The 24,158-nt window shown below is 41.2% G+C and overlaps 2 protein-coding genes across 2 annotated transcripts in view; one reads left to right on the forward strand and one right to left on the reverse strand.

Annotated features, from left to right (window-relative positions):
• Window positions 1-2,190: 2,190 nt before the first annotated feature.
• DYNLT2 (dynein light chain Tctex-type 2) lies at window positions 2,191-13,675 on the reverse strand. The gene is made up of 4 exons (XM_055001203.1): window positions 13,575-13,675; window positions 8,862-9,074; window positions 6,374-6,532; window positions 2,191-2,417 (listed from the first exon to the last, which is right to left on the reverse strand). Exons 1-4 carry the CDS (start codon window positions 13,668-13,670, stop codon window positions 2,307-2,309), a joined length of 579 nt encoding a protein of 192 aa, XP_054857178.1. The 5' UTR covers window positions 13,671-13,675; the 3' UTR covers window positions 2,191-2,306.
• A 38-nt stretch (window positions 13,676-13,713) lies between these two features.
• Window positions 13,714-24,158, forward strand: part of ERMARD (ER membrane associated RNA degradation) — a 57,077-nt gene continuing 46,632 nt past the window's right edge. The window contains exons 1-4 of the mRNA XM_055001190.1: window positions 13,714-13,874; window positions 15,261-15,429; window positions 21,382-21,521; window positions 22,330-22,431. Of these exons, the coding sequence (XP_054857165.1) occupies window positions 13,836-13,874; window positions 15,261-15,429; window positions 21,382-21,521; window positions 22,330-22,431 (450 nt within the window). The 5' untranslated portion in view covers window positions 13,714-13,835. The remainder of the gene's footprint in view (window positions 13,875-15,260; window positions 15,430-21,381; window positions 21,522-22,329; window positions 22,432-24,158) is intronic.

Here is a 24,158-nt window from a genome sequence, read left to right on the forward strand (position 1 = left end):
ACTGACACGTCTCCACAATGACATCCTCATCCCTCCAGGGAGGCATCTGTAGTGAGCGTAGCCTCGTGACAGAGCATACCCTTAGATAAGTTACTGTGGTCTGACCGCCATTCCAAGGAGCGCAAGACCTTTCTAGGGACTGAGAATTTAGTTTAGGGGGGTTGGATTCCAATTTGGAAACATCTGAGGAGCCACAGCTGCAAGGTCCTCATTCTCAGGTGTGCAAATGGAACCATGGCCATGGTCAAGGCCATCAGCCCCAACAGGACCTGGATGGACTGTGCAGACTGAAACCTGTTAAGACTGAAAATGCTGGACCAAACTAACCAGCCGGATAATTCATAGGTAAGTATGCCATATTGGTTCTAGAATCTAACATCACCCCTATGGATTTTATGGTGTGATTAGGTACCAAATCTGACTTTTTTCTATTTATTACAAACTCCAGGGATTCACACGTAGACAAAATGAGTCTTATATGTTCCTCCAAATCTCCTTAGGAAAGTGCTGTGATTAACCAATCATCAAGGTAGGGATAAACAGAGCAACCCAACCTCCTAAGTTGGGCAATCACTACTGCTGTACATTTAGTAAACACTCGAAGTGCTGTAGCCAAGCTAAATGGTAAAGCTGTATATTGAAACACCTCATTGTGGAACACAAACCTAAGATACCTCCTATGCTCCTGGTATATTGAGATGTAGAAATAAGCATCTTGTAAATCTAGGACTGCAAACCAAGCATCACATGAAACCATGTTCATGACCCAAGGGAGTGTGACCATTCTAAATTCTGAAACTCTCAAGTGGTCATTTAGATCTTTCAAATCTAGGATGGGTCTCTTCTGTCTATCTTTCTTGCCTACCAAAAAGAAATGGGAGAAAAACCCTAATGGTATAACTGATTCAGGTACTCTTTGAAGGGCCCCTTTGTTCAATAACACCTGAATTTCATCTCGTAATTCAGGCACTGTATTATTAGGAGCCAGGAATGGCAAATAAATTGACCTCGGAGGGGAGCTCTCAAATCCAACGATACACCAGCAGATATCAGACCTAGGCTGATGTTGACTCCAGTGTCGGTTCAGATAAAGATCAAATTGAGTGCTCTGCCAGGGCAGATATCTTTGCTGCTGAGCTACTAGCACAGGACATGGTTTTTTCCCAAAGTATGGCTTTCAAGCAGAAGGCCCAATCCCCTCTTGCCTTTGGGGTGAGTAACTGGCAGTGCTGGCATCTTTCTACAATGTGTCCCTCTTTCAAGCACGCCAAGCATAATGAATGGCCATAAGTTTTGGCCATTTTGGTACCTCATTCTCCACATTTTTTGAATAAAGATTTATCCTCCATTTCGTTGTCTTCTAGGACACAAGCCATGGAGGTGGGGCACAAGTCCAAAGAAGTTGTGACTCACCACTTTTACCCTCCATCGAAACATTCACAACAGGGTTAACTAGAACTAACACTATCAACTAACTATTACTATGAACTACTCAATTTTTAAACCAAACTATTAACCAGCTATTTGATAGAAGGCAAACACCAGAGAAAGAAAGAAGATGTCTGTTACTCGCAGCGGCAAAAAGCAAACTGGGGAAAGAAGGGGGTGACCTCTCCAACCATGTGACCGTTTCAGCAGGGAAAAACAGCTTGGAGTGGTTTGTAGGGAACGTCACCCCCCCTTAATAGCCTATAAGTGAACAAATTCTGGTCCAAGCAGCTGGCCTGTGCAAGTGCAGTTCCCAATGGGGTACTGCATTAAAGACCGTAGATGAACATAGAATTATCTCTCCAGCTTTTGCAGAATGAAGTTTAGAAGGAAAAACTCATTCTTTATCTCCCTGTAAAGGTAATTATAACTAGCCTGGCTGAGCTTGTACAATGTGCAAATTCAACATTCACCTTACAAAGTTGTAAACTTTTACAGCTATCTTGGGTGACATACCATTTCACCACTGTGCCTTCCACTTCAAGACTTGAAATAGCTGTGAGACATTTCTCACTGCTATGCAGATTTGAACATACATGGAAGAACAAAAACAGAGAAAAATGAAAATTGCAAAACCCAAAAAAGAGAAATAGTCAGAATGGAAATTAGTGTGGATAATTCTACTGCAATCTAAAAGCATTAAACAAGAAGCAAGGGATGCCAGGAATGCCTAGTTCAATGTAAAATCCTCTTGCAAATTCATTTAATTCAAATAGCATAGTTTCGGGGGGAGGGAACTGCCACAGCATCTATTTCAGCAAATAAACGATATTATTTTATAGAATAATAGGAATTACAGTATATTTGTTTTCAGGAGGTTACTCATAATAAGCAGCAATTATCAAAGCCACTGTAACATAGTTCTCAGTTTCATATAGTGCTGAAACCCAGTTGTCCCTTGTGGCATCCCAGACCCATCTACTGGCAATCTGTAGGAGAGAAAAGAACAAAGTATTGATCAGATAGTCGAACACAACTTAAAAAACACCTAGCACAACTTAAAAACTACCAACCAGCGCAAATTATTTCCATCTTGAAACTGGACAGCAGAATTTCAAGAAGCTGTATGTTATTTTTCTTTACATTACTTTTTCTTTACATTACTTCATTTTGTAAGAACTTGAAAAATCGAATACCCACCATCTTTAATGTTTAGTATTTTCCAATGTAATTTCATTCCAATTTTCTATACATACACACATATACACAAATTGTACTGTTGAAAAATGCATTTTAATTTGAAAATTTGGGCTATACAAAACCTTCACTTTTAGTTTTAGAAAGTTTTCTCTCTCTTAACAAAGAGCAGACAAGGGAAGGAAAATCAACTGCTCTCCAGCTCCACCCCAGCTATATTTTAGAATTGCTATGACAATTCTTTAAATGGTTTCCAGTTTTTAAGAAATGCAGACTTATTTTTCTCTCTCTTCACTGGAGAATCTTTGCTGCTAAACAAATCTTTTTCATCTAGGATTTTAGATCTAGATCAGTATCTAAGTGCACACCTTTAAGAAATGGAAGCCCTCGGTGGCCATTACTTGGGAACCACAGTTTTGCCAGCATTTCAGGGTTGGTTTCTGTGAGCAAAAAGCAGGGGGAGAGGACAGGTCCCTTTCTAGGGCTGTTTTGGTCTTTGAAGGATGCTCCTTGGGGCTAGGCCCAACAGCAGCTACTATGCAACTGGCTGCCACCCAACTTGCATGACTCATCCAGATTCAGCTACTTTTCTATACATACACACATATACACAAATTGTACTGTTGAAAAATGCATTTTAATTTGAATTAATTTCAACAGCACCCACCCTACAAAAGCCAGTGTGTTATACAGGTTAAAGTTTCTGCTTAGGACTTCAAATCTCCATTATGCTGCAGAAACCTACTGGATGACCATTGAGCCAGTTACACATTCTCAGCCTAATTTACCTTACAGGCAAGGGTAGATTGGCTATTAAGAGCACTGCAACATCTCCTGGTAGGCAAACAGCCTCTCCCACCACCAGGCCTTGACCAGTCCTGTGACAGAAGGGCTGAGTGAGGCCCACCCAAGCTCCATGCAAGGCAGAGCAGAGAGGCCTGTATTCCTTAGGTGAGGTAGGGAAGGTGGAGTCTGGGCCACCTGAACCCTGCCTAAAGCATGAGAGGTGGCACCCAGCCATACTGCCTAAGGCCCATGCGAGGTGAGGCAAAGGAAGTGGTGCCCAGCCAATTGGTTCCCTCCTTTGGTAGAGAAGGACAAGCAGACTGCCTGTTCCTCTTTCTCTCCCTCTTTTGGGTGGGTGAGGCCACAGCAAGCTGAGGGGTGGCTTTTTCCCAGAGTTTTCCACTCTCAGTCTGCCTCACTCACAGGATTGTTCTGAGGATAAAATGGAGGAGAGGACAATGATGTAAGCTGCTTTGGATCCCCATTGTGGACAAAGATGAAGTATAAATGAAGTAAATAAATAATATAGATAACATAGATAGCTGAAAATGGGGTGAGATAAAAGGTAGGTAGTTGAGAAGAGAAGGAAGCAGGGAGAAGGTATGTGGGTTGAGAAGAAGAGAAGGAAGCAGGGAGAATTGAAGGTATGTGGGCTTGCTTGCAGGAAGGAAAGAGATAATAGTGTGTGGAACAGCATACAGGGGAAAGTGAGGTTCTCACAACTGTGGGTCAGAGTGGCTGTGAGCTGCCTCTCTGTACTCAATAAGATGGCCAAGCAACCCTGCAATTCATTCTCTTTCAGGATCAGGGCCTAATGCAGCATTAGCAGCAAAAGAAGCAATTCAATCTCTTGTTACTCACAGAGCACGTCCATGCTGGATGGGATGAGGCACAGCAGACCTGGCTGTGGCAGGCACCAAGGCTGTGCCTCTTACCATTGCTGCACATGTCTCTGCTTTTCTTCAGGCAGGTGGTAATCCAACAGGGAGACCAGGGTGCACAGCCATTACAGTTCCCAGCAATCCTCTCAGACTGTATTTCCAGCCCAGCTCCTGGAGCACCCTCCCTCAGGCAACAGTTTGGCTTGGGAGTCTGTCTTACTCATAAGCAAGCAGCGCAAGGGATGGCTCAGTCTGTCTCTGAATGGCCCCTTAGAGCTGCTCACACAGGTACCCTATCAAACAGAAGATGCTGGCAAACTGAGTCCCTGGATCCCTTCATGATTTGCAGTTTAATAAAGTCTGGGTTGTTCCACAACTGTCTATCTATTTGTGACACTAGCTCCATGTCCCTCCCTGACTCTCCCCTCACCTGTCACTTCTCATTTGGCCACCCCTTCACATGGCCAAGAGGGTGGGCTCCAAGTCAGGGATGCCCATGCTGGGGCAGCTATGGTTGGTTTTCCTGGACTCCTGCTTTGTTCTGCTGCAAAACAGAGCAGTGGTTCAGTTGCACCTTGGAGGCTGAGGCCACACTTAGGTCCCCCCACCCACACTGCAGGTTGCAATGTGCAACTTACATAAGGAAAATGACCTGGTAGGTGGTCCAAAATGGTGACTGGCAGCTCTCAGGAGGGGGCGCTCTAGGTCCCACACCACTGCTGGCATATTATAAGCTACACAGATAGTGTATGGGCAGGGGGTGGGGACAAAGGTATGAGGGCTTTGCTACCTGGGCTGCCCTGCCCCTCCCCTACTTTGCCTCTACTACTGCCGCTAGGAATGTAATCCTAAACAGTTACACCTTTCAAAGCCCATTGACTAAGAAGGTATAACTCTGCTTAGGATTACCCTGTAGATTCCCTTTGCTATCCTTCCTCCAATTCCGCCTTCTGCCCTCCTTCTACATGCCACTGTCAGTGTTTGTAAGCCATTTTAGGTTGTTACAGCAATCCCAGATGCTCCTGAACCCTGCCTTTGCTTTTCTGGCAATGTCTGGAAATATACAGATGTCAAGGTAGTTTTGACAGGAGGTGATTATTGCAAAATTAAGTTTTTAAAAAACTTTTTAACACAAACCTGGGTTTGTCTGGATTTACAAAGCCTTAAATCACAGACTTGGCTGGTCTTTTGTGTGGATTTGCCTAACTTCATGGGGGCCAGCCTTTTGTTATTAGATACAGGGATTGTACCAGAAATGTATGTCACCAGCAACATCCCCATATGACCCCATGTGACAATTACAGTCCTCTACTTGCCACCTTCTGGTTGTCCTCCAACTTAAGGTTAGGTATTTGGCATCTAACAGAGTCCTGTTATTTTTAGCAGTGGCTCCCACTTTGTATAAGGCTCCCTGAGAGAGGACACCATCCTTATACATGTTTGGAAGGACCTGTAAGGTTGTTTTATTTGCTAAGCATTTCAGCTGCAGTCTTGGGGGAGTTCATGTGTTTTTACTGAGGGGGTTGGGTTAGGGGGTTGGATTTGAAGTTGTAAGCTACCTTGAGCAGCATGAGAAAGGCAGAGTATGTACTTTTAAATAAAAGATTGAATAAGTATTTATCTACCCAAAGGCCAAGAGTTCAGATGTGTACCCAAGTTCCGCCCTCCCTCCCCATCTACTACCTGCCACTTAATGATACTGCAAAGCATTTTCTCTCTGGACATAAATATGCACTTACAAAGGTATCCAACCACAGAATTATGGAAAGTGGAGTAACTGTCATTATTCATGACTCACTAATGATAGCTGTGGAATCTCTATATACAGCTGCTGGGAACAAACAACATAGGATGGCTATAGTCTTCATACCCTTGTGAGCTTTCAGAGGCACAAAGCTAGCTAATGCTAGAAACAAAATTTGGATTAAATGAATGAATATTCTGATCTAGCAAGATAATACTTATTTTGAATAATTAGATGGGCTATCATTTGAGAAACAATGCTCTATAAAACTATACTGAAGAACATCTAAAAATTCTTCAGAGTTCTGAAAACAAGGCAAGCCATCTTTTCAACTTACATGAATTGACTGGCCAGACTTTTCAACCATAAACACTTGGACTATATACTTGTAACGGTCAAAGTCTTGATCCTTGACTGCTGCTAATATATCTTCTGAGAGGATTAGACACTTTGCAGCCGCATTAGACCCATCATATTGGTAGTCCTGAAGTATATTCTATTAAGAATTAAAAATATAGTTGCCAATATTCTTCTTAAAGGATCTACGTAAAAGTTTGACACTCATTTTAATATTTAGAGATTCTCTTTGATAATCTTAACAGCAACCTATTCATAAAAGTATCTATAATTATTTCAAGTATCATCTTTGATGAACAATTCTGAATAGGTAGCACTTTTTGAGTGGGGAAATCTCCCAGTTTTGGGACCAGTTTATGAGAAAACTTGTTTGGTTCTGAAAACATAACCCTGAATACTCTGCTAAGTTCCACTCACTTCAGTGAAATAGTAAAGAGTCCAGTAGCACCTTCAAAACTAACCAACTTTATTGTAGCATAAACTTTCGAGAAATACAGCTCTCTTCATCAGATGCATGCTTATAAGCTCTTGAAAGCTTATGCTACAATAAAGCTGGTTAGTCTTAAAGGTGCTACTGGACTCCTTACTATTTTGCAACTACAGACGAACATGGCTAACTCCTCTGGATCTATCACTTCAGTATCTGAAGTGAGACTACTTTAAATTGAGTGGTCTTGAACAATGAATTCTAGGAATTAACAGCTTCTGAAGATTTAGAGAATTCTGTTAGGTATCTCTAGCCTTCCCTCAAATTTCTCAGTGCCTCTGCTCAAGGAGAAAGACTATTAAACCAGACTGCAATCCTATGCCCTATTGAATTCATCAGGACTTAATTTTCAGGATATATGGATAGGTTCAGAATGCATATAAGATTTCAAGGTCATGCAAACATCCCATTGAACGGGAATACTACCCTCCATTGAAGGTGATGATGGATCAAGGCAAGACAATCTTAACTGAGATTTTTTGTTTCTTTTAAATGTTTCTATCCTGCAACTCTTAACCACACTGGCTCTTAATTAATCATAATGGGGTGGGATCAAGTGTTCAAGGACCATGGATCTTCCCCACTTCCCCCTCCCCACAGCAGTCTTTTTCAATCCTCGTAAAGTTTATTTCTAGGTTTGCAGGTCCCATGAGGAGTAATAACAATGAAGTCTGGAAACTGAAATGAGGAAGGAGGCAATATTGGTCTTTTTGTACTCTTCCATCATTTGATAGAAGGTTCCTTCTACCATCATATATCTAATTCCAAACTGGACCATTGACAGTGGATCTACAGGTCTGCAAAATGGAGTAAGGGACAGATTGGGGAATTTCTCTACATAGCTGAAGGACATTCTGCAGAAAAATCTGAGATATATATTTAAAAACAATTACATCAGAGTAGGAAAACTCCCCTAAATAATAGAAACAATGCCTGCTGTTTTAAGAAAAGAATGCCCACTAAGCTCTCAGTGGCCATTCTGGAGGTTGCTATGCAACCTAAACAACCTTGTTAAGCCATCTAAGGCTCTATTTTTTTAAAAGCCATGGAAGTAGTACTTGGAAGTCAAAACAACACTGGAAAAGGTCTCATTCCCCCTTTTCCAACATATCCTCTAATGGAAAAACTGGTGAGAAGCCATAGGCAACCACCGGAGATTTACAGACCATGCAACTGGGCCTGGTAGCCACTGCATTACTGGGCCAGATATTTATTTGGGAAAGACTGTCATGAAAAGGGAAACCTGAACATTGTAAGCAGATAAAGGTGGATTGGCTGGTGAGTGGGAAGGAGACAAGGAAGCTGGAAAGGGGGATAGAGAATGGGTGCTGCCAGGGAAGGGAAAAAAGAAACAGCAAAAGAGGTGATACTTGGAAAATGAGATGTCCCTCACAAGTCCTTGCAGTTTCCCTGTTTTTGGTAATCCATAATCTCTCATGAACCAGAGTTTGTGGGACTTAAAGAACATTTGAGTAATTGTGCAGCTGCCAGAAGTAAGTTTTGATATTACAAGAGATGTACTTATGCAGATAGGGAAATTTCATTCTCCCTCTGGCTAGTTTAGCTTCTCCCACCTCCGATTCATCTCTACTTCCACTTTCCAAGTCATTCATTCAAAACAATTCATTCTTCTCCCCATGTGCAAACTTCATCTTTCCCCATGTATATCCCCAACAGAAAGGCTAGAGGCTTTTTTAAAAAAATTAAACGTGCGAACTAGTAAATTTTAAAAATTTATCTTTATTACTCTATAACACCATAGTGATCTATTAATTTCCAATATTTTAAAAAAACCTCCAGTGGAAGGGGAGTAAATGGTGGGTATGGAGGGCTGATACAAGGACAATGAGGGGGAAACTGCTTTGTGGATGCTATGTTGCCACTCTGCATTCACAGCAACAAGAGCTACACAGAGACTTATCTCTGTTTGGATGCGGCCCAGAAATAAAACCTAATTATGGACAACAACATGCTACTTTACCTTTAGGATTTCTTCAGCTTTCTTCCTTATTATGTGAGCCTCAAATGTTCTGTACGGTTCCATTCTATATGTGTTGGCATACTTCGGTCTTGAAAAGCTAGCCTTGAATGCCAAGAACTCACTTTTTGTTAAATCTGTGGCAGAATCTTCATCTCCTGGCTCAAAGCCAGAAACATCATGGCTTGATGTCCTGTGTCTGTAAATTTGTGAAAGCTGGAAAAATTCTGATAATTTTAGGAATGCTTTAATATAACTTAGCACATCATAATTAAACAATTATTTTAAAAAATGTAAGATCTCTTTTACATTATTCGTAGTCAGAAGGAAGTTATTGACAAGATTTTCTGTTGGATCCTGCCTAAACTTTCAGTTATTTTTGCCAATTCTCCCCTCTCAGCAAAAGACCTCCAACTTTCCCCAAGCTATTATTGGGGGTTCCTCATTCCCCAGAAGCAGCATTTCAGGGGACATATAGGGTTAAAGTAGGATGGGGAGGTGCAGAAGTCATGCTTTTGCAGATGAAAATCCATGGAAATTCTTTGCACGATCAGTGCTTATGTCTTTAACTCGGCTACTCACCTAAAAGTTCTGCACTTTTAGAACTGATTGAAAGTTAAACTGCAATCCATTGTTAATACAGCTGAAGGTGGAGCTATGAGAGCCAGCAATGCACATACTCAGTTTTTACGTCCCTTTGTTGTTTGTGATTAAAGAAGTTTTGCAGGTTTCTTGCAGTGCTTCAAAAACCTGAAAATCCTATTCGATCAAGGAGCAATGCAACGAAAGAAATTGTGTATCCCACAGAAACAATGCCTTTATCATGCCATGGCCAGTTCTCATAAGTAGCCATTCTACTGATGAATTACTGGACACTTACATTAAAGAAGCTCTTATTTAAAACTACTCATACAATTGCTTTTTCCAGTGTATGGGAAATTTTCTCATTTTTCACACATTTTATTAGTATATACAGGGCTCATTTTGAGGGGAAACGCGCAGGAACGCAGTTCCGGTAGTTCTCCAAAGAGGTCACATGTCAGGTGGCCCTGCCCACCTGATTTTTGGCCATTTTGGGCCCGTTTTGGCCTGGATTGGGCCCAAAATGGCCAGGATCAGGCCTAAAACAGCCAGGACTGGTCCCAAAACAGCCCAGATCAGGCCTCTGACAGGTGGTGGATCGCTCTCCTGCTCAACAGCAGCCCAATTCTGACCATTTTGGGCCCCTTTTCAGCCATTTTCAGCCCCTTTTTGCCATTTTGGGCCCAATTTCGGCCCTGAATGGCCAGGATTGGGTCCAAAACAGCCAGGATAGGTGAGGTCAGGGGGTGTGGCATATGCAAATCAGTTATGCTAACGACACATTTCTGGTGATGTCAAGGAGCGTGGCATATGCCAATGAGTTATGCTAATGAGTTCCTGCAGCTTTTTCTACAAAATGACCCCTGAGTATATATAAGTATTATGATGAACAAAAAAAGTTGTGTGGAGTTTCTTATAAAAATAATTATACTAATTATATACCAATGTTTACTAACAACCAGATTTCTAAGACAATTTTAAACCTTTTAGTAAATAACACTGAACTTAAGCTGTGTTTGTAGATTCTCTTCACTATCAATATTACTTTTTAAAGCATCTTTACAACTACCTTCATTTCTACTGAATACAATACTGTCATGTTTACTTAAGGCAGATTTTTTCTGCCTGTGTCAGTTTTTCAAACACACATTTCATTTAATTCAATACAACTTTACTTCCAAATAAAGCTGCAGTTCAAGAACACTGACAGTCCAGTCCTATTCAAAGTCGTATGTGTCTAAAACCCACTGAAATCAATGAGATTAAGTGTATCCAGGGATCACTTTGTAGAAAAAGAACTGGAGGAACTCATTAGCATAACTCATTAGCATATGCCACACCCCTTGCCATCACCAGAAGTATGCTAGTAGCATAACTGATTTGCATATGCCAAATACCCTTACATCACCTATTCTGCCTGTTTTGGACCCAATCCTGGCCTTTCAGGGCTGAAATTGGGCCCAAAATGGCAAAAAGGGGCTGAAAATGGCCAGAAAAGGGCCCAAAATGGTCAGGATCAGGCTGCTGATGAGCGGGAGAGTGATCCACCACCCATAAGAAGCCCGATCCGGGCCATTTCGGCCCCAATACAGGCTGAAATGGGCCCAAAATGGCCGAGAGTCAGGTAGGCAGGGCCACCTGAAATGTGACCTCTTTGGGGAGCTACCGGAGCTGCGTTCCTGCGCATTCCCCCTCGAAATGAGCCCTGAGGGTACCAAATTCTGTATTGGATTTGGCAGACATTATGAAGTAAGGCTTCAAACCTGTACAGTCTTATTTAGTAGTAAACATGCTTTGATCATTACTTTGAGCTTATTTTTAATGCTTCAAGTCAGGTAAATTCAGGATTGTAGCCAGAGCAATATGGGTTGTAAGCAATGAAATCCCCAAGTCCTAGCCCTGGTTGAATCAAGTATGAAAGGTATATGATGTTCAATTTATTTATTTAGTACATTTTTATCTCACTCTTCCTTCAAGGAGCTCAGGGCACCATAATGGTCCCCCCCTCATCAATTTTCTTCTCACAACAGCCCTGTTATGTAGGCTAGGCTGAGAGAAATTACTGGCCCAAGATCATCTGGTGAGTTTTACTGCGAGGTCTCTCCAGGTCAACATCATAACCACTAGGCCACTGATCTAGAGAAGTAAAAAAATTGTTTGCCAAAACTGAGTTGTTAATCATAACTAGGGCTTAAAGCGACTAATTAAAGTTTCACTTTAATTAAAGTAACTTCCCATTATGCCATGGAAACTAGCTGGGTGATCTTGGCCAATTGTACATTCTCACCCTAACATACCTCACAGAGTTGTTGTGAGCAGGGGTTATTTCGTAGAAAAAGAGCTGGAGGAACTCATTAGCATAACTGATTAGCATATGCCACACCCCTTGACATCACCAGAAGTGTGTCATTGGCATAACTGATTTGCATATGCTACATCCCCTGACCTCACCTATCCTGGCTGTTTTGGACCCAATCCTGGCCATTCAGGGCCGAAATTGGGCCCAAAAGGGCAGAAAAGGCCAGAAAATGGCCAAAAAGGGGCGAAAATGGTCAGGATCGGGCTGCTGCTGAGTGGGAGAGTGATCCACCGCCCATCAGAGGCCTGATCCAGGCTGTTTCGGCCCCAATCCAGGCTGAAACGGGCCCAAAATGCCTGAGAGTCAGGTGAGCGGGGCCACGTGACATGTGACCTCTTTGGGGAACTGCCGGAACTGCGTTCCTGCGCGTTCCCCCTCGAAATGTGCCCTAGTTGTGAGGATAAAATGAAGGAGAGGAGAATTTCATAATCTGTTTTGGGTCCCCAATGGAGAAAGGTGGAGTATGAACTTAACATGTTAGGGAAAGGCTATGTCTCCACACTATGCCAAACTATGCATAAGATCAAAAGGCACCCAAACAAGCAATTCATATATTTGTAATAGTAGTAATTACCCAGTAATTTGTACACATTCCAACTAATGAAAGTGTTCTTCAATTAGAACTCACACTTCCGTATTTTGAGATATTATACACACACACACCATCCAGTTGCATCTCACTCCACAATGTAGCATTTAAAAAGTGTTAAAATTCAATAAAGTTGGGATACTGCGGGTGCAATCCTCCACTTTCCTGGGAACAGATCCATCAAGCCTAATGATATTCATTTCCAAATAAGCATGCATAGAATCAAACTGCCAGTACTCATCAGAAAATCAAATAATGCTGTCTGTAGTACCATTTGTATATATAGCATGTTACACAATGATATTAGCAGTAACAGCTTACGACCTGAGTATGAATAGGGATGATAAAGGATGACAAACTTCATAATGAAGTTTTTAAAAGTATGAAGTCAGTAAAGAACAGCAACCAGAATTAACTTACATTTTAAAGTGATGTTTTTGAGGGATTTCAAAGGTAATTTGCCTTTATCTCCGTAAACTAGGGTTGCCAACTCTGGCTTGAGAAATTCCTAGAGATTTGGGAATGGAACCTGGGCAGGGTCCTCAGCAAAGTATGATGACACAGCGCAGCCATTTTCTCCAGGGGAAGAGATCTCCGTAGCTTGGAGATCAATTGTAGTTCTCGGAGACAACCAGATCCCACCTGCAAGTTGACAACGCTAAGCGCACACGTACAAAGCATCGCTCTTTCCTGTTTAACTGGGCTTTTCATCCACAGGAACTGACATTAACAGTGCAACCCTAAGAAGAATTACTCCAGTCTATACCAATGGATTTCAATGGGCTTAGACCGGAGTAACTGCTTGAGATTGCACTGGAAAACCATACATCCCATCTCGCTCCGCCCCGCCGCGATGATATTGGTCGCTATTGCAGAGCTGGCAGAGAGAGGGAACGAAATTCAACGGCTCTGATCGATTCGAGAGGTGGACAAGTCACGTGACTTGTGCATCCTCACGACAGTTGCGTGCGAGCAGGGTGGGGGAATGTATTTTTTAAAATAATAAAATGTAACGAAGGGTTATGTGTGCAGCTGTACCGATCTCCCCACTGTATTTCCCAAAGGACAGAGGACCAAGAAAACCCTCATAAACTGGCGCCGCCTCCCATCTTAAGAGCGCCCATCACTTCTCAGGCCAGCACTAAAGCGCATGCGCAAAGGGCACAGCGCCGGCCGACCTACCCACCCGGGCTGCCTCGCTTTCTTTTTCCTGACCGCTCAGTTTCTTCGGCACTGTCGTGTAGTGGGAGGGGGTGGTGCCCAGCTTCTTCTTCTTCTCCATGGCCGGCCTATACGCCGGCTGCCAAAGATATAGGGAGGAAGGCGACGGCAAGGGAGATTCCTCCAACGGCAATTCAAACGCCTAAGACCAAATGTCGGCTTTCAGCGTTCGTTGAAGACGAGATTTTTCTTTCTTGGGTGACGTCACTGACGTCACTGAGGCGACATGGACGCCGGACATGAAAATAGCCGCGAAGGAATAGAGGTAAATGCGGCGCAGAGAACAGGACTGGCTGCAAGCGCGTGCCGGGGCGTGAACACGCGAGAGGCGTGTGTGTTGCATTTGGGGACTGTTGCGTTCGTGCCTGTCTGACGCGAGCGCGTTCGCTGTCATGAGGCAGACCTCTGTAGCTGGACATATCAGTCTGTTGCAGCAAAAATAAGCTGGAGTCTTGCGACGCGTAAAGTTAACACGTTTAGGGGCTCAGGATTATGAAAGTTTATGCTACAATAAAAAACAAGTTAGTTTTTAAGGTTCTACGGGATTCTTGTGGTTAAGAATAAGCAAATTAAAAAATGAGTAGCAGGGATGTAAAATGAAAGAACTACTGCTACCCCATATAGAAAAAACCTGATAGTTTACAATTGATACATGGTTACCAGCCATAAGAAAAATGGACATTAATTAACACGAAAGGAAAATGAAAGGAGGTAAATTCAAAAGGACATTACCCTCCGGAAATCTCAGTAATGCTTTGTTTTCTGTGGGCATCCTGATGTTGCAATTATGTTTTAAGTTTTAAAAAATATTTCAGCAAGTCAAGTCAGGAAAAACGGGGGTGGGAGACGGGACACAGAGTACAACAGACCATGTCTGGATTCCTGATTACCAAGTTCCATTAGGGTAGTCAGGTAGTAAAACTAAAAAGCAACCTTAAGGCAACATAAAAACTAACCATTCTATTGAAGTCTAAACTTTTAAAATTTCTCCTCTGCTTGCAAACACACGGGACTTTTCTGTGATTAAACAGAAAAAATGGAATGCAGTATTCTGATTCCTCTCTCCACATTTACATGGGCCATAAAAAAAACAAGATACTTTTACTGGAGGTGCCAGTGATTGAACTTAGGACCTTCTGTATGCATTAATGTGTTTCTGCTACAGATCCACAGCTGTTCCCTGACTGATTTTAATGTGCCCCAGAAAATAGATGCAATTGGAGTATATGTGTTTTTTTTCTGTATCCTGCTGTTTCCTGCTAATTCTGTCATTCACTAAAAAAAAGCCATAAAAAGTAGGTGTTGGGCAAAGGGAAGCTGGGTTGGAAATTGCACAAATTATTTCTGACAGTCTAACGCCACAAATGAGTATCACATGCATCTTGCGCATCCATCTAAAACACTTTCCAGCTACATTGGTTTCAAAAGGACACCATTATGTATGCACTTTATTCTCTCACTAACATGAATAAAAGTGCCTAATGTTGACTGGATCATTTCTATACTTGATATTGTGTTGTAGTTATAGCATTGATGATGTTCATTTGGTGGTGATAACATCTGTTCTGAGTCTCTATAAATGAGGCCTGCAAAATTTGCATTGTTTATATTATGTTTTCCCTTCTGGTCATCATTTTTCGCTTTGTTTCAGACATTGGATCATGATTCAGTCACTACTTGCCTTTCTTCTGCAGTGCATTATATGGTTTGTGAACTGGGATTTGAGATAGAAGCAAACTATGCTGTTAGTAGGTTTATGGCGGCCAATGGTGAAATATATTGGAAAACAATCATAGAATGCTTACACTATAGCAAGACAGGTTTGTATTTTGTTCTTAATGAAGCATGTATTGATTAACTAAACTACATGTCTTATGTACATTTGGTTGGTCAATGACTTTAATTTAATATACCTTAAAAATAGTCACACTAAACCAGCATTATATATTCGTTTACATTGGTGTGGATCCAGTGGTCACTTTTTGCTAATGTAACAGGCTTTGTGTTAACAGAAGAGTTTTTAACACTGCTAGGGTCTTGTGCAAGAAAAACTACATTATGTCCTACACCCTATTCTGCTAGCACAAGGAATCCTGCCAGCTATGTTATTTTGTTCTTGTTGCTAGTTTTTGTAGTCATAGACGGAATCACTGCTGTACTGAATAATCTGCTGTGCTGAAGAAAACTGTGTGCATATGAAATAAGCATTTATTAACAAAAATAAATCTTACACGCTGTATAATATTTAAAAATAAAATATAATGAACTGTTAACAAATTTTGAATAACCCTTTGTCATTGTAATAGAGTTTTTAAGATAAGAATAAGTATATTTCTCTGCAGAGGATTCCTACTGAAGCTCACTAGGCAGGGTATCGGGCTCCACTTGACTATTTTGCTGTCAACAACATGGCTTTCAATATTCTCCTCACCACTGTCTGGAGTCTCACTCTACCCCCTGCCCATTGGATTCCTCTGCTTCAATATTTGCCTCAGGCTCTCTGCACCAGGCTCTATCAGATGCAGCAGGGATAGAAAGGGGAAAAAATTAAGTGGCCAAAGGCACTTCATTGTGTTTTATAATGGTAGTACAGGCAGTTTGAAAGTGGACAGTCAGCTCAGATTAATGAAGGTGTATAATAGTAGTAACAGTTTTTTAGAGAGTACAGGAAGGCAATGCATACCAAGCAGATTCCTATTTTTGAATTCTGGTCTCCCTCTAGTTTGCCAATAGTGTCTCATAGTAAATTAAAAGAAAATGCTGTTGGCCAGTTATCACTTTCCCTGTGCTGCCTTCCTGTCCCTAGAAAAAGAAATCACTCTTAAGGCACTTCCATTTGGATCTTATCCTGGTTAAGCGACCAGTTGTAGCACCATCTATTCATTTCCAACTTAATGGCTACTCAGAGGATGGTTGAGAAGAGAGCTACTCATGAGTAATACTAAGCCTGCAGTAGCCCTGACTATAGCCAAGAAAGCCTTCACGTCCTTCGCCTGCCAAACAGTACTACATGTAGCCATTACAGCATTTGTTTTGCTTTCCAGAAAAAAGTTCAATTTCAGTGTACAATTGCTCCTCCCTCAAACAAATGGATGGTCTGCATAAACATGAAAGGATATTGCAGTACCTTTGACAACTGCTAGCACAAATAATCAAACACAAACAATAATGCAAGCCTTTATGACTGCCTTGCACAAGGCAAAATAAAAAATGAGTATTAATGCATATCACCTTTTGGGGCTGGAACTGGAAGGTACTGCTCAGCGGTGATTTTGATCCTAACTCAAAGGTAGATTTCAGAGTGTGATGCTGGGGGACTGCTGCTCCACCCCTTGAGTGCTGGTCTACATGGCCCTGTTGCAGGGTTCCATGCTTTTCAGCGTGTACGTACTGTGACTGGGAGAGGTCATGTGGAGATTTGGGGTGAGTTGCCACCAATATGCGGATGCCTTTCAGCTCTAGCTTCTGCTTCCAACAGATCCAAGGGAGGGTGTGGAAACTGTGAACAGGTGCCTGGAGGCAGTTTTGAAGTGGATGAGAGCAGTGAAACTCAATTCTGACAAAATGGAGGTGCTTCTGGTGGGGGGAAGATTGACTCAGGAACAGGGATATCTCCTGTTCTGGATGGGGTTGCACTCCCCCTAAAGGACCACATTCATAGTTTGGGGGTGCTTCTGGAGCTGGGCCTCCTTTTGGATAAACAGTTGGCAATGGTGGCCAGGGGAGGCTTTCTCCAGTTTCAGCTGGTGAGCCAACTGCATCACTTCCTGGGCAGAAAAGATCTTACTACTATGGTGGATGCCTTGGTAATATCTAGATTTGATTACTGCAATGTGATCTGTGGGAGATGCCCATGAAGACTGTCAAGAAACTACAGATTGTACAGAATATTGTGGTCAGAGTGTTGACTGGAGTGGGTCATAAGGACCATATCGTTCCAGTCTTGTTCCATCTACACTGGCTACCAATTTGCTTGCAGGCTCAATTCAAAGTGACCTTTAACACCCTATATGACTTGGGGCCAGCATTTCTTAAGGCCCACCTTCTCCTGTACAAACCTATCCATCCACTCCAGTTATCTTCAGAAGCCCTGCTTCTGTTGCCTCTGCCGTATGAGGCTAAATGGATAACAAATTGAGAAAGAGCTTTCTCTGGTGTGGTGCCAAAACTTTGGCTCCCTCCCCAGGGAGATCTGTCTGTCTCCCTCTATCATTGTCTTCTGCCAATGGGTGAAAACTTTTGTTTGGCATACCCCCAATAAGTGTTATTGGCCCTCCTCTTTGGTTTTGATGTTAAATCAAAATGTAAATTGTTTATTGTTTATTTACATTATTAAATGTGAATTGTTTATTTACATTATTTATATTCTTATCCCTCATTTTATCTCTGGCCACTTTTTAGCTGGGTCAGCTTGATATGTATTCAGGAGCTTATGATGAGCTTGAGTTATTTGACATTTGAGATCAACATTTTTTTGAAGCCAATTATTACTGCCAATAATAATAATAACAGTAATAACATTCAACTTATATACCACTCTTCAGGACAACTTAATGCCCACTCAGAGTGGTTTACAAAGTATTCCATTATTATCCCCACAACAAAACACCCTGTGAGGTGGGTGGGGCTGAGAGAGCTCCAGAGAACTGTGACTAGCCCAAGGTCACCTAGCTGGCTTCAAGTGGAGTAGTGAGGAATCAAACCCAGCTCTCCTGATTAGTGTCCCATGCTCTTAACCACTACACCAAACTGGCTCTCAACTGCCAGACAAAGGTAGTTTCTTGTTCACCCTTTGGTCTCTGGATAGGATTGGTTTTAATAATCCCACAACCATGTCCAACTTTCCTAGAAGGAATTCTGAGGGAGCATCCAAAACAGCTCTGAGGAAGAATCCAAAACAGCAACCACTTATCTTTCCACATCTGTGTTCCATCAGATCAGTCTGGGTGTATTCTGGGCCCTCAAGAGAGGAGCCTGATGCTCTGATGCGCCACTGCCCTTCTACCATTGAGCAATACCAGATTGTGTTCCAATATTAAATTCAACATCCAACTGGTTGATTTCACAGTCCTTAGAGTTTCTATCATAAAAACAGCAACCAATCCTCACCTTGAGTACCAATACGTACATTGAAATCCCCAGCAATTATTAAGTTAGCCATAGGAAAAGATTGGCCTTAAAAAACTTAAAAATTCCCCAGACTAGTCCAACAATTATTCAGCCTATCATTGCTTGAAAAAGGGGAGAGTTGACACTACAAGAAGAGAGAGTTCTGAGAGCTCAAGGTATACTGGAAGTGCCAGAGGTGCAAGTTCATAAACCTGAATGTCTCCTAGGGGCAACTCATTTGAAACCAAGCAGGCAAGGCCAGCTGTAGGGCACCACTTTCTTATCCCTTTTTGTACTTTCCAACAGTATGATGAATATCCCAAACGAACAACACCAGGCACTTGCTCAACCCATTTTAGGTCGACTTGAGATATATTCAGAAGAAATTGGAGACGTTGCCTAGCTTTACACTTTGGAGTCCAATTTATATATCCTGATAGGAATAGACATTCAAAATAACAGAATGTCTAACACCAGGCTTCTCTTTCCAAGAGGTGATGTAATTAAATATCTGCTCTTCTTGGGGCCATTGTAGCCAGCGTGACTTTTCTCTCCACTTGTATTATTGTGTGTGTGTGTTATGTTCTGTCAAGTCGCCTCCAACCTATAGCAACCCTATGAAGGAAATACCTCCAAAATGTCCTATCATTAACAGACTTGCTCAGATCCGGAAAACTGGAGGATGTGGCTTCTTTTATTGCATCTTGTTTTAGATCTTCCAGTTCCTACTGCCTTCCACTTTTCCTAGCATTATTGACTTTTCCATAGAATCTTTTCATGATCTGACCAAAGTACGATAGCCTCAGTCTTGTCATTTTAGCTTCTAGGGAGAATTCAGGCTTGATTTGATCTAGTACCCACTTATTTGTCTTTTTGGCTGTCCATGGTATCCGCAAAACTCTCCTCTAGTACCACATTTCAAATGAATCAATTTTATTCCTGTCAACTTTCTTCACTGTCCAACTTTCATATCCATACAAAGTAATGGGGAATACCATATTTTGCATTATCTTGATCTTGGTTCCCAGAGAGACATCTTTATGGTATTCATTCAATGCAGAATAAATGCCATAATAAATTGAGATAAAATAGCTGCAATAAATCCCTGACTTTATTGTTCAATCCAAGGGAATCTATCCGCACCAGAAACAGAGGCAGAATTGAGGGGAAGACATGAGGAACACCATGCTAAATGTACCACAGCACCTTTCCAAAACTTATTTCATCATGGAGATTCTACTGTGTGTACTAGCAACATTTCATGTTTAACACTTTTAAAACCTTTTTACAGATATCTTTTCTGAAAACAGTCAGCCAAGGACTGGGCATCAGGAAAGAATACGGGGGAAGACCAAGTTATGCAAGTACTACTCATGCAGATATGTGGAGTAGATTGCCACCAGGTCATCAGCAGTTCCTGACATTTTTCTGGAAACTGGCTGCAAGAACAGTGCAAACAGAACAAACAGGGAAGGTAGCAACACAGTCTAAAAAGTATACTACTCAATCAGAAATGTAATAAATTGACAATGAAAATAAATATATACAATCTATAAATCAACAATTATGATGCATATGAAAAATGCATTTTCCCATTTTTTCATATGCATCATAATTGTTGATTTATAGATTGTATATATTTATTTTCATTGTCAATTTATTACATTTCTGATTGAGTAGTATACTTTTTAGACTGTGTTGCTACCTTCCCTGTTTGTTCTGTTTGTACCTTGAGTGGGAAGGGGAGCCCCTTGCTTTCCTTTTCATCTTGCAAGAACAGTGCAACAGCAACAGGAATTCAATAAGAAGCATTCAGGATAGGATTATTATGGAAATAATTACTTCAAGGCAAGCAGTAGAGTCAGACTCGAGATGTATAAGACAATACATAGATAATGTTGCTGCTGCTATAAACTCCTTTTAGGATACTGGTGGTGGCAGAAGTGAGGAACAGGTTCCCAGGGGCAACATTCAAGTAATTCCTTCAATTTCAATAGCAACCACAGAAAGTAATCAGAAAACAGATGACAGTGACAGGGATCCTTCAATCTATGTGGGAGAAAGACTAGTGACATGATACCATCATATCAGGAATGCCAGATGTAGTCCTAGTCCATCGGCAGGGCCATACAGAGGAATGCAAACACATTCCCACACAAGGGAAGGAAATTCCAGCATGGAAGCAGCCTCCACTTGCAGGTGCTCACTTAGCAAGGGAAGGCTCTTGAGAGGCGAGAAGCTCTTTCCATTTCACTTGTATTTATTTTCATTTTCATTTTTACACTTAAATAAAACATTATTAGAATTCAATAATGTCTATTTTTTCTTAACCAATTTATGGTTTTTCAATCATTTTAATCATTTAAAAGACAGTATATTGAAGACGATAGCCATTCCTCAACCTTTGTACTGTTTGTGCACTGTGCTTGCCCAATGACTCTTGTATTAATGGAACCCGATTCTATTGACACATTACCACTTATTTTTTCTGCACTCCATGGACATTGGATCCATGACATTGTGTTTCTTTAGAAAGAGTGATATAGTGGCAATCTTTGATTGTTTTAGGGAAGAGACATCTTTTAGCAAAACATATTTCTTATTTATAAAATATGGTGTGACTGATTTTCTACTTTACTAACATTTTTATTTCTTTTTTTTAGATTCTAGTGTGGATTATGTAAAAAGTGTGAGATCTTTAGGACCTTTATGTCAATCTGTTCACTTGCACTTACAATCCCTTACCACAGAACAATTTAAAGACCAGTTTATGATGTGGTTCCAGTGGACGCACTGCTCTGAGGTATCAGCGTTATAGCAATAATAGTAGTATTCTGAAAGCAAACCTGGTACTACACCATCACTGTACATAGTCCTTTACAGAGTGATGTAAACAAAAAAAGACAAAGAGCTTTCAATCAGTAGGCCACCAGTGGAGAAGACAACAGAAGGAGGGGAGGGGAATGTATAGACTTTAAACTCAGTGTGTTATCTAAGTAGCTTTAATAGGAGATGTAAAGTCTTAGGTATATGAGGCATGTGGAATTTATTTGTGCAGTTGAAAGGGACATAATGGTGTGACATCAACATTACCTGCCTAAGAGTTCCCCAATGTGACACTCGTAATACTTCTCTGGTGCCTGCAAAGCTTTTCAGAAAGTGAGTGGTACCACTGTAAGGTGCTATTTTCTAATGGTTGCCCTCATTCAAATGAAAAGATTATCCATGGCTGCAAATAGCAGCTACAGTCTTTAGATGATCAGGAGGACTGGTAAGGACCCAGGTTTATGGTTTCATTCCCCCTTCAGGCTTTCCTTCTTTTTATTTCTCCTGTTTTTTCTACCTTCCTCTTCTTCCTTTCTTCCTTTCATTTCTTTTTATTTCCCTGTGATTATTTTGCAAAGCAAGAAGGCTCTGCGTCTTGAGACAGCCATTTTTGGTGTGGCTCCGCCTCCTGTGGAGGTCGTGTTCACTACTTCTGAAAATTCCAAAGGTGCCCACACACTCAAAAAGGTTGGGGATCCCTGACCAACACAGACATTCTATGTTGATGAAGAAATGGGTTGCAAAGCGACTCACAACTTTTTATTTCTCTCTTTTCCTTCCTGCAGATATTTCTTGAAATGTTTAATGTTTTAAAATGTCCACATGCTACAGCAATTGAACTCAGTTTAATGAAACTTATGTCATGTTTGGAACGAGCCTTGGGTGATGTAAGTGCTAAAATCTTTAAATTCTTCCAAGCTGTACATTAACATGGTCTTTCTGCCCTCAAGAACCTTCAGTGTTTCACTACTTCTGATGGTTAGAAGGTTGAAGGTTGAGTCTGATTTCCAGCTGTTTTGCATATTTAGGTGTTGATAGAAGTCATAGATGTTTACTGTAGGAATAAATGTAGAAGCAGTCAGAGAGGCAGCTTATGCCCTCCATCAGCCCTCCAGTCTTTCCAGTGGAGACTACAACATCCCATGCTTCACATGCTGCTTATACTTTGTTTTCCACGAGTTCGGGTGTGATGCAGCATAGAGCATGTGCTGTGTGTCTACTATGAAGCTGGGTGCCTGGAAAACAGTTTTGGGCAAGAAGGAGGCAGTATGCTGGGTGGGCGCCCTACCCCTTAGTTAACATTCAGCAATAGAGGCTGTAATTGCTGAGTGGAAAGAGGAGGGAAGCAAACCAGTCAAAGGAGAACGCCCCGCTTAATACTCGTTCACGCCTCTCCACTTTCTTCACTCCCCCATGCAAGGAACCTCCATGTCTTTTATCTTCAAACCAAAGGCAGGATTACACTGCAAGTAATCTGATTAATTGGGTGATGAAGATGTTAAATAGGGGGGGGGGAAGCAACATTGTTAAACAAATTTTACTTTCAGCATAGGAATATGATTTTAGCATTTAAAATGAAGACATCCTTCTCTTACTTTCCTGTACTTGCTACATCATATACTAAATATTCAGCACTTGGTCCAAAAAGAGAACCCTTTTCCAGCTCTTTTCATTGTTAAAAAGCTTTTCATCATCCATTTCCCTGTATAACAAAATAATATTTTTCATTCTTTCAGCTATAATGTCCTCTAAGTAAAAGTGATAATTATAGTAGACAAAGGTAGTTTTGACCTGAGAGAATTACTTTTTGCTACTTCCTAAAACATACCCGACCAATATTAAATGTTGACAGCTTGAGAACATCTGTGTTTAGAGTAGCATCATGAAAAGACAGATTTTTTACTTGTTTATGGAGAATCCCCATATATTTCTTCAAAGAGTCAGTTTTAGTTAGCAGTCAACAAAGAAAAGCAACGAAGGCCACACTAGTAACAAAACAAATATGAGTAAAAAGCCAATGTGCAAGAAAAAGAATTGGAGAGTAATATGTTAAAATTGGAAACTAATATGTTAAAATATTTTTATATTCCAATAGCTGTACAATGTAATTAAAAGCTTGAGAAAATAAAAATGTTTGCTTGGCATCTAAAAAATGACAAAATCAGCATCAGATGAGCCTCAGTGGAGAGGGCAGTCCAGCATGTTGGTTCCAAAGCAGAATGACCTTGTCCTTGAGGTTCTCAATCAACAGTGAACTGAGAAGATAATCTCAACTAGCTGACATCCTTATATGGAACAGATACAGAGATGGGGCAGGTGGCAACTCGAGGCAAAGCTTCCTCAGTAGTGAGTGACACCTCACCTTAGGAACGACTTTAAAACTCAAATGGCGCATGTCTTACTGCCTTTTATGTGCTAATTCGAAATGTTTTTTTCCCTAGACTTCTAATTGGTTTTAGGGTTTTTTAATGTTTCTAGTCAAAAAACTGTTCTGTGGATTTCGTTAGGCTGTTCAGTGGTTGCTTTATGCTATTTTTATGCCCCAGCTTGTTTCTAATAGCTTATTTTTCATTGTGATAATTTATGTGGATGTGGTTGTTTTTATAATTTTGAA

The sequence above is a fragment of the Eublepharis macularius genome, chromosome 1, assembly GCF_028583425.1.
Source record: "Eublepharis macularius isolate TG4126 chromosome 1, MPM_Emac_v1.0, whole genome shotgun sequence".
Taxonomy (NCBI): Eukaryota; Metazoa; Chordata; class Lepidosauria; order Squamata; family Eublepharidae; genus Eublepharis; species Eublepharis macularius.

Excerpts from the sequence above, each read along its gene's own strand:
- DYNLT2 (XM_055001203.1), bottom strand. The coding sequence starts at position 13,670 with ATGGAGAAGAAGAAGAAGCTGGGCACCACCCCCTCCCACTACACGACA. Across the intron at positions 9,075-13,574 it reads AAGAAAGCGAGGCAGCCCGG|CTTTCACAAATTTACAGACA; the intron begins GTGGGTAGGTCG and ends GAATTTTTCCAG. Across the intron at positions 2,418-6,373 it reads AGTCTGGCCAGTCAATTCAT|ATTGCCAGTAGATGGGTCTG; the intron begins GTAAGTTGAAAA and ends TCTCTCCTACAG.